Below are 12,784 nucleotides of genomic sequence, written 5' to 3' on the forward strand. Positions count from 1 at the left end.
ATTTTATTGTTATATTTAACTACTTTATATACAATTTATTCACTTTGATAAGAAATGTCTTGTTTACAAGCGGTACCCACAAGAACCTGAGCCACGCCCACTTTACTCCAAACTTTTTCCTCCCACCAAATCACCTCCCAGTTTCCAGCGCGTCTCATGAATAAACATGCATTTTTAATACTACTTCGAGCGACTGGTATATGGTGTGGAGGTCTGGTTGGGGGATTTTGTCAGAAAACCCGTGAACCCCAACAAATCTCCTAAAAAATACCATTTTGCCTCATCCAAGTCATCGAGGTGAGCATGACGCACGCCGGGACTGTACGCGCATCCCTGCTGGGGATTTTACTGCAGTTAGTCCTCATCACCTCTGCACAGGTAGGAAACAATGATTTATTTGGCGTATGCTTGTGTTTTGAGTAGTGCATTGAGTTACTGTTGTTCTTAAAACGTCTATGTTGTAATATATAAAAAACAACCTGGGTCTGTATAGAGAAATGTATGTTTTGATGTGTGAAAGGTACATGGATTATTTTAGAACGCCACTAGATATTTTTATTTATTATTGAACAATATCTGCCTATGCTGTTATCTGAGTCCAATAAAACTTCTATACATATGAAAGTTATTTACATTAAATTGGTCCAGGTGTGTACAGCTGTTATCATTTTCACAGGATCAGAAAACATCTATTGTGATGCCTTTACAGACTTACTTCTTTCAGAGCATCAGACAATAACCTCTTTGTTCTAAGAACTATGCGGACTAAGCCATGTGGATTTCAGAATTAATTCTGAGACATTCTTGTGTGTGTGCATGTTTTTTAGAGGGGGCCAGCAGGACCGAGAGGGCCACCTGGACCTCCAGGGATTCCTGGGTTTTCTGGCGTTGACGGCATTGATGTGAGTCTTGGCAGTTTCGTTTTTAGAATCTCCTCACTGTTTATCGACTTCACAGTAGAATCAAAATACACATGTATGCTTATTTTGTGCACAAGGTACCTTAATGTCACCTTAAAATGTCATCTTATGTATTATTTTAAATGACATTCAGGGCGAGAGGGGACCTGGTCCTGGCCCAAACGGTCCCCCTGTAAGTACTTGTCTTTTTCAGAACCAATGTTTTGCATGCCAGCATATATTGGTAATTATATTTTACAATCGATTAATCAGATGAATGTGTTCACCAGGGCTTTGATGGGGACAATGGCAAAGACGGACTAAATGGCCTTCCAGGAAAACCAGGAGCAGACGTGAGTCTTGATCTTTACTTGTTTAAGGGTCTGGTAAAAAAGATTAAATCAGCTTAAATAACTCTTCCAGCATCAGAGAATATGAGTGTAGTTCGTACTGGAGAGGTCTGGGTGAAAAAATTAACTCATGGATAAAAAAAATGAAAGAGGGAAGAGAGAGTCCCTTACGTGCTTCCTGATGGAGACAGAGATCCTTTTGTGTAAGTGTGGAGCTACAGGAGCTGAACTGTGTACTGCTGCTGATGGGAGTGTACATTAAACTGAGGTACAGGAGCTTCTTTGTGGCTCTTGTGCTGGTGCTGAGTGCAATGCTAAAAACTGATGAGAGGTGAGGAAGACCACATCCCCCTCAGACTGGCACATTTAAATCATTTATACCTACATGCGTGTATACACACACTACATACATAAATGATGTGTCCAGCTCCAACCACACAGTATTCATGAACGTGGATTAATTTGTTCCTAAATTAGTCATATATTATATATACATATCGCTGCTGTCCTTCTGAAACCTTGTATCTCCATATTTTGTGATTTTTATTTTTTGCCGTAAATCATTATTATTAGTCACCCTTTATGTTTGCCTCTGGTTTTGCAAATATCGAACCAATTAAAAGTATTAAAAAGTGCTTGTTAACTTTGACAACACAGTATGCAATCATTTAAAAAGTAGACTACAGTGTTTTTTTCCATTTCCTGAAAAACGCGGATTTTGGACATACAAGGTTTCAAAAAGACAGCAACGATATACAGTATCATCCAGACTATCGAGAGGAGTGTATTAAAAAGGTTCTTTGTATTGAAAATATCCAAACATATAATATATGTTTTTATGAATAGGTGTCATTTTTGAGAGGTGTGTCATGTGTCCAAGTGATGAAGTATTGTGTCTGCTGTGATCTAGATAAGAAGAGATGTGGGCGGAGTTTGTTACTCTAGTTAGGGGCTTGGCAAGGAAATTGGTATTTTTGTCAGTGTCTATACAAATATTTTTGTTCATTTCATGAAGAAACATTGAATGCAATAAGTGGATAATTAAAGGGCTACTCCACCCAAAAATTAAAAATTCTAACATGAATTACTGCCCCCCAAGTTGTCCTAAATCTATATATATTTCTTTAGTTGAACAAAAAGAAAGATATTTTGAAGAATGTTAGCAACTGACATTTCTGGGACATCATTGACTACCCTATTAAAATCCCTGAAGAACCCAGAAGAACTGTTTACTTTCCTTAATTATTCAAAATATCTTATTTTGTATTTAACAGAACAAACGATACAAACATTTTTCCTACTAACAGAAATCATTACTGACCTCTAAACTTCTGCTTTGACTAAAGATAAAGCTCATTGATGTCTTTGTTTTCTAAGGGTTTGACCGGTCCACGTGGTGAAGCTGGTCCTCTGGGTCCTCCTGGACAAAAAGTATGTTTTCAGACAATCATTTAAAATTTTTAAAACACTACACTCTTTTTATGTATGACTGATGCTTCAATGAAATAATTCAACTATGTTTTTAGCTCTATTCAAAAGATTTTGTATTTGGTATGTTTATAAGGTTTATTTATTACGTTTGCTATGATGTTTATTGTTTATTAGGGTGAACCTGGTGAACCGGGGCAAAGAGGACCTCCTGTAAGTAAATTATTCACACATTATCCTCTCTTGTATTTAGTTGTATATAGATCCTATGATTTCAGTCTGCAGATTCCAATCATATTATATTGATACCATAAGTTTGTTAAATATTTATATTTGCACAGTGACTTCCCAGTTTAGAATGGCTGTACTTTTTATCTACTGTTGCAAGCAGTAGTTTATTAGGTCAAGTTCAGGTCATTGACATTGTACTTCAACCACTCATGTACATTCATGTATCACTGCATACCTACATATGATTTTATTATGAGGGCAAATATTTAGCAGATCACATAAATGGTCACCTTTTTTGATTTTGGGGTAAATTTTCTGCTGATATTGATGTGTTACTGTGTTCACAGGGTGCTGGAGAGGACGGTGAGGCTGTAAGTGTCTCAATTTTTTCATTTCTTGTCATTAGTTTTAAGGTCCAGTGTATGAAATTTAGCGGCATCTAGTGGTGAGGTTGCTCACTTCACCCTTCCCTTTCGAAGCACTTTTTTGCTTCTTTCCCAAAGGAGATAACTTTTCACAAAACACGTTCTGTCAAGCAGTTTGTCTGTTCAGGGCTGCTGTAGAAACAACATGGTGAATTCCATGTAAGGGGACCTGCGGTGTATTTAGATAGAAATTGCACATACTAAGATAATAAAAAACATAACACTTCATAATGTAAGGTCTTTATACACATATGTATATTATATTGCATTTCTGTCAATAGATCCTCCCAAAATTACACTGGACCTTAATGGACGCAAGGATTATGTTAATATTAAATTCTGTTAATGTGCTGTTGTAGGGTGCTGATGGAGAGGATGGATTACCTGGAGAACTTGGAAAAGTTGGTCCACCTGTATGTATTCATATTTAATGATTCACAATATAAAATCTTCGATAAAAATATATCTTTTGTACCAGTGCTATCACTTAAAGGTATGTCTCTGGTTCCTTTTGTGAAGGGAAGTCGTGGACCGAGAGGTCCTGTTGGCACACAGGGACTGCCTGGGCCCAGAGTAAGTTGTATGGTCATATCTTTATGTTCTTATTGTCTTTTTCTTTTGTTTAGTAGCTCTAGAACATGTTTTCTTATCATAACAGGGTCCTCCTGGAGTCTGGGATGGTAAAGAGCTGGTAAGAATTTGAGCTATATTTCTGTTTGTCTTTCCTCACATTTTTGTTGTTATAATTTACAAAAAGATTAACAAAACCATATTATATTTGTTTGGGTTGAATATCAACATTCATCATGATTGCTTTCTTCCTAATGTTTGTTTTTTATTGGCTGAAAAATGCTGAAATAAAAGGTTTCTGCATCAACATTTTTACTGATCAATGTTTTTGTTATGTTTCTCAGTGTCCAAATGCCTGTACTTCTGGTTTGACTGGTTACACTGGTCTTCCAGGCATGAAGGTGCATTTAAAATTATATTTCAATTGATTTGAATAAGCTCTTTCAACCGCTTGATGCTAACACGTGTCCTCTATTTCCATTTATTTTGGTGTTTTGTCTTTAGGGCCACAAAGGTGTCAAAGGTGAATCAGGTGAACCAGGTCGACAAGGTCATAAGGTGAAAGTCAAATTTGGTGTGATTTTTTTCGTTTATGTTTCGTAAATTGTTTTTGTATGAAGTCAGCAAGTGACCTTGTGATTTACCAAATGTTGCCTCCAAAACATCTGCGTGACTAATTTGAAACACCACGTCATTACTTTCCTTATTGAATCAACGTTATTGTGTTTAAGGGGAATGAATCATGACTAAATGGACATATTTAATATTTCATGTTACAGGGAGAAGAAGGAGATCAAGGAGTACCCGGAGAGCAAGGCGCACAAGGACTACCTGTAAAAAACTTGTCCTGTATAATAAGATACATACACTATAAGATAATACACTACATATCGTCACTGTGGGACTGAAAGCTCATATCTCCAAAACTGCCACTTTACATTAAATACAAAATCCAACAGAAGACATGAATGGTAGCAATATCTGTAATTTACTGTATGTAAAAGTGAAAATCATTAAAACTGGAGATACAAGGTTTAGGTGATTTTTTTCTGGTATGAGTTTGTGCTATCACTTAACATCTTAACATGTGTTTGTTGTGTAATCAAAGGGTCAGCCAGGTCTGATAGGAATCACCGGGATGATGGGCCCTAAAGGTGATAGGGTAAGGCTCCAAAGGTCTTTATATGAAAAAACACAATTATATGTAATCTAGTAACTAAATTATTTTTATTTTTGTTAGGGTCTTCGTGGAAATCTTGGCGATTTGGGTCCTCAGGGTGTCCAGGGTGCCCCTGTAAGTGCCAAAATGTATTGTTTCACCTAATCAAATGATTTATGATGCAAATATTTGTAAAATAATTGATGAGTTTGCGCACACACTACAGGAGGTTGTTCCAAACATGTATACATTTCTTTGTTGTTGAACACAGAGAAAGATATTTGGAAGAATGTTAGCAACTGACAGCTCTGGGACATCATTGAGTACCACAGTAGGAAAATATTTGTATGTGTTTTGTTCTGTTTAACACAAAATAATATATTTTAAATAATTAAGCAAAGCAAACCTTTAACAACCATTTTCATTTTTTTAATGATGTCCCAGAAATCTCTGTTGCTAACATTCATCCAAATATCTTTCTCTGTGTTCAACCAAACAAAGAAATGTATACAGGTTTGGAACAACTAGAGAGTGAGCAATTCATGACAGAATTGTATTTTCGGTGAGCTATCCCTTTAAGGGGACAGACTGTTTAGAGAATGAAAAACAGGATGGGAACGTTTATAAAAATAATAATACAAAATGTGATGTTTTAAAGGGTGATCGTGGTCAAAGAGGAAAAGTAGGTGAGACTGGACCAAAGGGAGCTCAGGTGAGTTATATAACATTCATTCACATAAACACAACTTAGCTTAGCACTAACATTACATTTTGGTTGATGTTTTATTTAGGGATCACTGGGGGTGCAGGGCCTAAATGGTTTACCAGGACCAAAAGGTGAAACTGTAAGTTACCGTTGCTACAGTTGAACTGATCACATATCATTGTTACCGTTATAGACGTACAGTATTCAATTTAAATTCTCTTTTGTCACAGGGTTTGCCTGGCGTGGACGGTCGTGATGGTATTCCTGGACTGCCTGGAGTAAAGGTAAAGACTTTGATCCATTCCGTGAAAAATTATTATTCAGCTTAGTGATTTTAATCTATGTGTCCATTGCTATTCTAGGGTCTTCCTGGGAAAGTTGGCTCACCTGGTGAGAGTGGACTTCAGGGATTCCCAGTGCGTATCACCTTTGACCTCTATTGTGAATCCATTATGGCTTGCATGTATTGTTTCTTTATACACTTTAGATTGATATGTTAATCTCTTCCAGGGTTTACCCGGTATGCCAGGAGCAAAAGGCCATATGGGTGAAAAAGTAGGTGGTACTTTAATTCTATAACTTGGATTGATTTTCTCATTTTTTTATGATTACTACAAATCTTAAGTTATGTGCACATTAACAGGAAAGATAACCTGTTTGATCTCTGCAGGGAAACACAGGTGATCCAGGTGTGACAGGTCTGATTGGAAACAATGGAAAAACTGTGAGTCCCAGTGTTTACAATAAACTATATGAAAGACTAAACATGATGACATGATGAAACATGAAACCGGCTGAATAATAGTTTGATTTTCCTATGTTTATTTCAGGGTGAACGTGGTGAGCAGGGAGAGGTTGGACCTATTGGAGCACGAGGTGGGCCAGTGAGTATACTTCCCTACACATCACAAAGCGTCAGATACAAAATAATCACTTCAATAATCGTTTCTCTCTCTCGCTCTTTGTTCTCCAGGGTGAACGAGGAAAAAAAGGTCCTGATGGGCCTGCAGGGTTGCCAGGTGCGAGGGTAAGTTGCATGAAACCTTCGATCCTCCAATCCTGTTTTATTATATAGTACTGATATTATGAGAAATAGCTGCTGTAAAACACAAAGATAAAAGACAAGACCTTACAGAACAACTCGGATTTCAACATAAATTCTGAGTACGGAATCCACCTTCTACTCCAAACTCTCAAAGCCCTGTCCAAAATGACGCACTTCATGTGTCCACAATGTTGTGACATGTCCCATTGGACATTTCTACTTTTTGTCACAGTGAAGAATTACCCGTCATCCTGTGCGGTAACATTCCCAATACCCAGCAGTCCTAAAAGATCGGGTAACACTCACAGTTTCTGCCAATCTCATATTAATCTTGAGTATCTATACAGTAGCATTGCATACGTCATATCTTCAAAGAGTATATAGTTTGATCAAATGTATAAAAGAGAGATACAGATGTACGATTATTTCCGGAAAAAGACAAGCTGCTGGAGGCAGGCAGGGGACCGAACTACAGCACGAGCACACAATACATCGTATTAATACCCTTCGTGTTCTTTACATTATGCACATACACGCCAATTGCCAACAAAGCACAGACATGTGACTTAGTTTGATGTGTGCGTTTCATGTCCGGCATCTTTTAGCAGTGGGGCTACGCCATATATCAGTTTCAAACGATCTTCAAATCCAGGCTTTATATCCACCGTTTAGATAACATCCATCACTGAAGTGCCTTGAACAAACAAACATACAACATCTCTCACTATCGCAAAAGTGTCGAGCTGCAGCTGATGCAGCGCAGCCAATCTTGATTAGCGGGTTTTCCTATCGCTCGTCGGTTGGACATTTTATTTCGCTTTGCCATGGGCATGCTTTTCCGGAAGAATTGCCCAATAAAAGGAATTGGATCACTGTTACAAAGGGTTTCAGACTTATAAAAAACGTTCCGAGTGTTGGGAGAGTCTATCAAGCCCAGAAATACTACCTCTACGTCCAACTAGTTTTTTAACAAGTTGATCATGTTAAGCATGAGAAGCTAGCATGTTTAAAGAAGTCAGAATGCATGAAATAGCATGTTACCCGGTCTATAAACCAGTAGAAACTAGTAGTTGCCACTTTCCGAGACTTGTTTACACTACCTCCTGTGCTTAATCTGTAACATAATCTCTTTAGAAAAGCACTGCTTCGCCTTAGTACAGAAATTGACTGGTAGTGGAATGAATAGCCTGTTGTTATGTAGGTCTAGTGGAAGAGGGTATTTTCTTTGGTAAGAAGATATTCAGAGCAGGAGGGGGGCCTGAATGACTTCTCTGTTTTACAGAAATTCCTTAAAGCAGCCAGTGGAGGCCATCAGACTTCATCATGATCCATATCCATGCACACACCTTCAGATGTGCCCCTCTAATACCTTCCTCACATAGCAAACTGTGTTTTCTTTTAGAGCAGATGTGGTTTGTAAGGCAGACTCAAGCACAGGCCAGGCCAGGCAGTGTTGAAGTATTTCTGTTTGTTTATAAGTATGTGTGTGTTTATGTATTCCACAGGGCGGTAAAGGAGATCCAGGCCTTCCTGGTCATCCTGGGCCTGCTGGACTGCTTGGGCAAAAAGGAGATAGGGTATGATTAAAAAACATGTTTCAATAATCAATCATGTTTTTTGTTTAATGTATAATATGAAAGACCATACAAATATGTTCTAAACAGCATACTAGCATGGTCCTCTCTGGAGTATGCAGTATTTTACAATTTTGCAATGCAAGCCTAATTACAGAGTATATTCACGTATTTGTTTCACGCTTTAGGGTGGTGTTGGTCTCACTGGTCCAAAAGGCGAGCAAGTAGGTCTACATCAATTGTAGTTGCATTATATATACTTAATATGGCTACTAGATTTAAATTTGTCTCACTCAAATTATACAAATAATATATTATGTGTTTATCTAGGGGCCACCTGGTGAAGAGGGTACACCAGGAGAGAAGGGAGATTTGGTAAGTAAAAATAGCAAAAAATATATCTCCAGGGATTAAAGGAATAGTTCACTTAAAAATGTTACAATTTTAATTTGTTGTAAAGATTCTGTCATCATTTACTCACCATGTTGTCACTTCAAACCTGTGTGATTTTCTTCTGCAAAATACAAAAAAGATATTTAGAAAAATTTTGGTACCCAAAAACCCATTAGACTTCTATTGCATGGACACAAAACCAATGCAAGTCAGTGGAGACCAATAGTTTTCTGTTTCCAACATTTTTCAGAATATCTTCTTTTGTGTTCTGCAGAAGAAAGAAAGAAAATGACATGAAGGCGTGTAAATAATGACAGAATTTTTATTTTGAAGGTGAACTATCCCTTTAACTAATAAAATTTACCAGTTTGTTTGAATGGTCATCAGTCTTCAAAATTAAAGTATAGCCTATTGTTTTTATATTTTAGTAATATATGAATCATGTCCACTTATTTTCTCAGGGTGATGAAGGAGAGTCCGGAGAGAAAGGATCGGTGAGTTTGGATTAAGTGATGACAAGATTTCTTAAACCACTTTTCTGAGCTTTGTTCTATGTCATCTCATTTATTTACATTTACATTTAGTCATTTAGCAGACGCTTTTATCCAAAGCGACTTACAGATGAGGAAACATCGGAAGCAATTATAACAACATAGGCAACAAAATACATGTGCATCAAAAAACTAGTCCATTAAAGCCTAGCGCAGTATACAAAGCTATTTCATAAATGTCGTCAGTGACCACTAAAAGTGAACTACTATACTCAGCTCTATATATTCATATTAAAGTACACCTGTAAGGGATAATTTTATCCTTTTAAACTCATCTTTAATCCTCAAAATGACATGTAAATGTTTTCATAAATATCTTGAAACATTGAAAACACTGCACAAACACATAAAGAACATTAAAATTTGATTCAATGTTGTTACAACATGAGACCACATGAGGTCTTTCTTTCTAATCAATCTAATGGATTTTCAGAGCTTTCAATGCATACCATGTGATTCCATGTGACCACTTCCATGAATTAATTATTGCTCACCTTCGTATTATTTAGACAGGAAAGCCAGGTGAAACAGGAAATAAAGGACCAGAGGGAGCACGTGGCCAGCCTGGACCCATGGGACTACCTGGAGGGCCTGGACCAAGAGGCATGCAGGGAGATCGAGGTGTTCATGGATTGCCTGGGTCACAGGGACGATTAGTACGTTTGTTTTTAATAATCTCAATAACCACATGACACTTCATGCCATGGCACTTTTATCATATAGAGTCCATTATACCTGTTATTGGATATCACCAAACTCTATCAATCAATCATTTTTACACAAGGGTGAATAAATGTTGAAGAAATCCTCATTTATGGGAGAACTATCCCTTTAATAGTTTCAACATGACTTTTTTCGCAGGGACGAGGACCTACAGATGAGCACATAAAGCACGTCTGCATGAGGGTTATGCAAAGTCAGCTTGCCCAGATGGCAGCCAGTTTGACAAGGCCTGAGTCAGGCATCGCTGGGTTACCAGGCCCTCCCGGTCCCCCTGGATCTCCAGGCCCTGCTGGAAACAATGGTTTTCCTGGACATCCCGGGGGCAGAGGTCTGCCAGGTCTCAAAGGGCCTCTAGGTCCTCTGGGGAGAAAAGGGCCTAAAGGTACGAAGAGACTGCAGCCTCTCACACTTGCAAGCTGTTTATTTGCAGTAAAATATCAGCTTTCCAAGTTACATAATTGAAAGGCATTTCGGGAAAGTAAACCGTACAAACATTACATTTTTCTGTGATGTAGGTGATCAAGGTGACAGGGGAGATAGGGGACCTACAGTTCAGGGTGCCAAGGGAATACCCGGACCACCAGGACTTCCAGGTAAGAGCTTGACTTAATATTTTGGAATAATAAAAGAAACCTGGGTATATGGATTTTAGATTCTACACGCTAGGTTTCATAACAGTGCTTAAAAAATGGGTAAGCCTCATTACAATTTTTAAATGTGTTAAGCCCTGAAGTTGAGTGAGGTGGAACTTAATGACCTCACATCACATTTCTAAATATTAGAAACATCTGATCTGTTTCCCACCTTCTCTCAGGTGAACCTGGAAAGCCAGCATACGGCAGTAATGGGCGTGATGGCCTAAGAGGACCGGTAGGTCCTCATGGAATGCCAGGCGTGCCCGGACCACCTGGTCCTGCTGGTGTCAACGGATACTGCGAGTCATCACAGTGTGTCCTTCAAGCAGTTGCAGGCTCACATTCCGTTAAGGAGTCCAGCATGAAGGGACCAGACAGTCTATGAGTGGACAACCATCAGAGAGCTGAACATCAGAGCCCAGCACTGCTGGACAGGGAAACTTGAGAGACTCAAGGAGTGACTCCCTCTACGAGGAGATTTCTGTGTTGATGGTATATCAAACACAAGAGTGAATGAGGAATCGATTCCCAGTCATTCATCCCAGTTTAACAAAAAAGCTTTTGGGAAAGTTTTGTATAGTTCTAATATTCCTATTATAGCTCAAAATAAACCTCAAGTGTTCAAATATCAGTGCAATCCTAGTTTGCAAAGAATACATGCTCAGGTCTGGTTTTTTACAGTACTGTCACGACTTGGTTGCTTTACACATTAAAGACTGTAATAATGGTGAAGCTACCTTAACAGAACTTTGTAAATTTGTCAATATTGAAGTCAGTTAAAAATCATTTCCAGACATTGTGTTATCAGTTTTTCTTTACTCTCAAACACTTTTAAAAACTCTTGTGGTTCATTGCATTGGTGGGTGAGAAACATGTTTAGAAAAAACATGTAGATGTTTTCTATATGTAGTATTTATGATAGAAGGCCTGGATGTGACACCTGGAGTTGTAAAAAGGGAAAAAATAAAAGATTTTGATAAAAGCTTTGTGATGGAAATTTTCATGACGTGGGTTTCTTCATGCTAATCTCTGTAAAAATTGATTCAAGACTGTCTATCTTGTTGTTCTTAAATTCTTGAGAAATGTTTTGCTACGTGGCAGACCACTCAGCTCCTTTGCCCTTGAGCAAAGACCAAGAGGTTCTGGTAAAGATAAGGGATGGTGACACATTTGTGTTGCCAAAGATACGTTCTTGCTCAAGGGAGGGTAGAAGAAGGGGTGTCATGTCTTGGATCATATAAAAGCCCCTGTAAATGAACAGGAAGGCACCTTCACTCTGCATATGTCTTTTGATGCAGACTGAATGTCAATAAAACTACTTTGCAAAGTTACTCATGCTCTCTGTGTGTTGCATTTGTCTAAAGTGTTTAAGAAACTCACCTTGATTAAGGAATAAGAAAATTCCACAACAATTTGGCGACGAGGATGGGATCACAAGGCTGACGGAGAACGGACTTGGGTTGACTGATCATCCTGGACATAGCAAATCCAGCTCTAACCCCATACAGGGACGAGAGAACTCTACTCCGGACCCCAGGCTGACGTGATCCCAAAAGAACTCAGTGCAAGGCACAAAAGTGAAAAACGGTGAGTTGAAAATATTCTGAACAGTCTAAAGGAAGAAAGGGGAGACTACTTAGCGCTAAACAGTCTGGTAAAAGAGGGGAGACTACTCAGAATCGAGATAGATTCTAAACAGTCTGGTTAAAGAGGGGAGACGACTCAGAATCGAGATAGATTCTAAACAGTCTGGTAAAAGAGGGGAGACTACTCAGAATCGAGTCTGGGAGACTATTCAGAATAAAAAATGGGGCAGGGAAGTTCCCATATGGATATGGATAAACCAACATACAGAGAAATGAGGAAAAGGTGGGGAACGGGAAGTTTACAAGGTGTACCCTATTTAATAGAAAAAGCTAACTTTCCAGAAAACGGTACATTTAGTACCACAAAATTAGGGAAAATAAGAGAACACATGGGGAAAAAAGACATATTTAAAATGTCTACAAAAGAAAGGGAAAAATATGACGAAGCGTGTAAATGTTTAGAATTATGGGAAAAGGAAGCAAATAGACGTGACCATGTTTTTAAAGAA

General features: G+C 38.3%; 1 protein-coding gene across 1 annotated transcript; it reads left to right on the forward strand.

The window, feature by feature from the left end:
• The first annotated feature begins 182 nt into the window (after window positions 1–182).
• col9a1a (collagen, type IX, alpha 1a) lies at window positions 183–12,019 on the forward strand. Its single transcript, XM_079483970.1, has 31 exons — window positions 183–378; window positions 828–902; window positions 1,054–1,092; window positions 1,190–1,252; window positions 2,627–2,680; window positions 2,855–2,890; window positions 3,256–3,279; window positions 3,693–3,746; window positions 3,853–3,906; window positions 3,992–4,024; window positions 4,248–4,304; window positions 4,408–4,461; window positions 4,683–4,736; window positions 5,012–5,065; window positions 5,144–5,197; window positions 5,721–5,774; window positions 5,854–5,907; window positions 5,999–6,052; window positions 6,131–6,184; window positions 6,279–6,323; window positions 6,439–6,492; window positions 6,599–6,652; window positions 6,742–6,795; window positions 8,319–8,390; window positions 8,576–8,611; window positions 8,718–8,762; window positions 9,242–9,274; window positions 9,841–9,987; window positions 10,193–10,436; window positions 10,570–10,647; window positions 10,869–12,019. The coding sequence occupies exons 1-31, from the start codon at window positions 304–306 to the stop codon at window positions 11,072–11,074; spliced, it is 2,064 nt and encodes a 687-aa protein (XP_079340096.1). The 5' UTR covers window positions 183–303; the 3' UTR covers window positions 11,075–12,019.
• The last annotated feature ends 765 nt before the right edge of the window (window positions 12,020–12,784 follow it).

Source organism: Barbatula barbatula (assembly GCF_947034865.1).
Source record: "Barbatula barbatula genome assembly, chromosome: 20".
In the NCBI taxonomy this organism is placed as follows: domain Eukaryota; kingdom Metazoa; phylum Chordata; class Actinopteri; order Cypriniformes; family Nemacheilidae; genus Barbatula; species Barbatula barbatula.

Bases quoted from the DNA above. Each gene is read 5' to 3' on its own strand.
- col9a1a (XM_079483970.1), top strand. From the start codon at position 304: ATGACGCACGCCGGGACTGTACGCGCATCCCTGCTGGGGATTTTACTG. The intron at 6,053-6,130 runs GTAAAGACTTTG...TTGCTATTCTAG, and splicing joins CTGGACTGCCTGGAGTAAAG to GGTCTTCCTGGGAAAGTTGG. The intron at 10,437-10,569 runs GTACGAAGAGAC...TCTGTGATGTAG, and splicing joins GGGGAGAAAAGGGCCTAAAG to GTGATCAAGGTGACAGGGGA.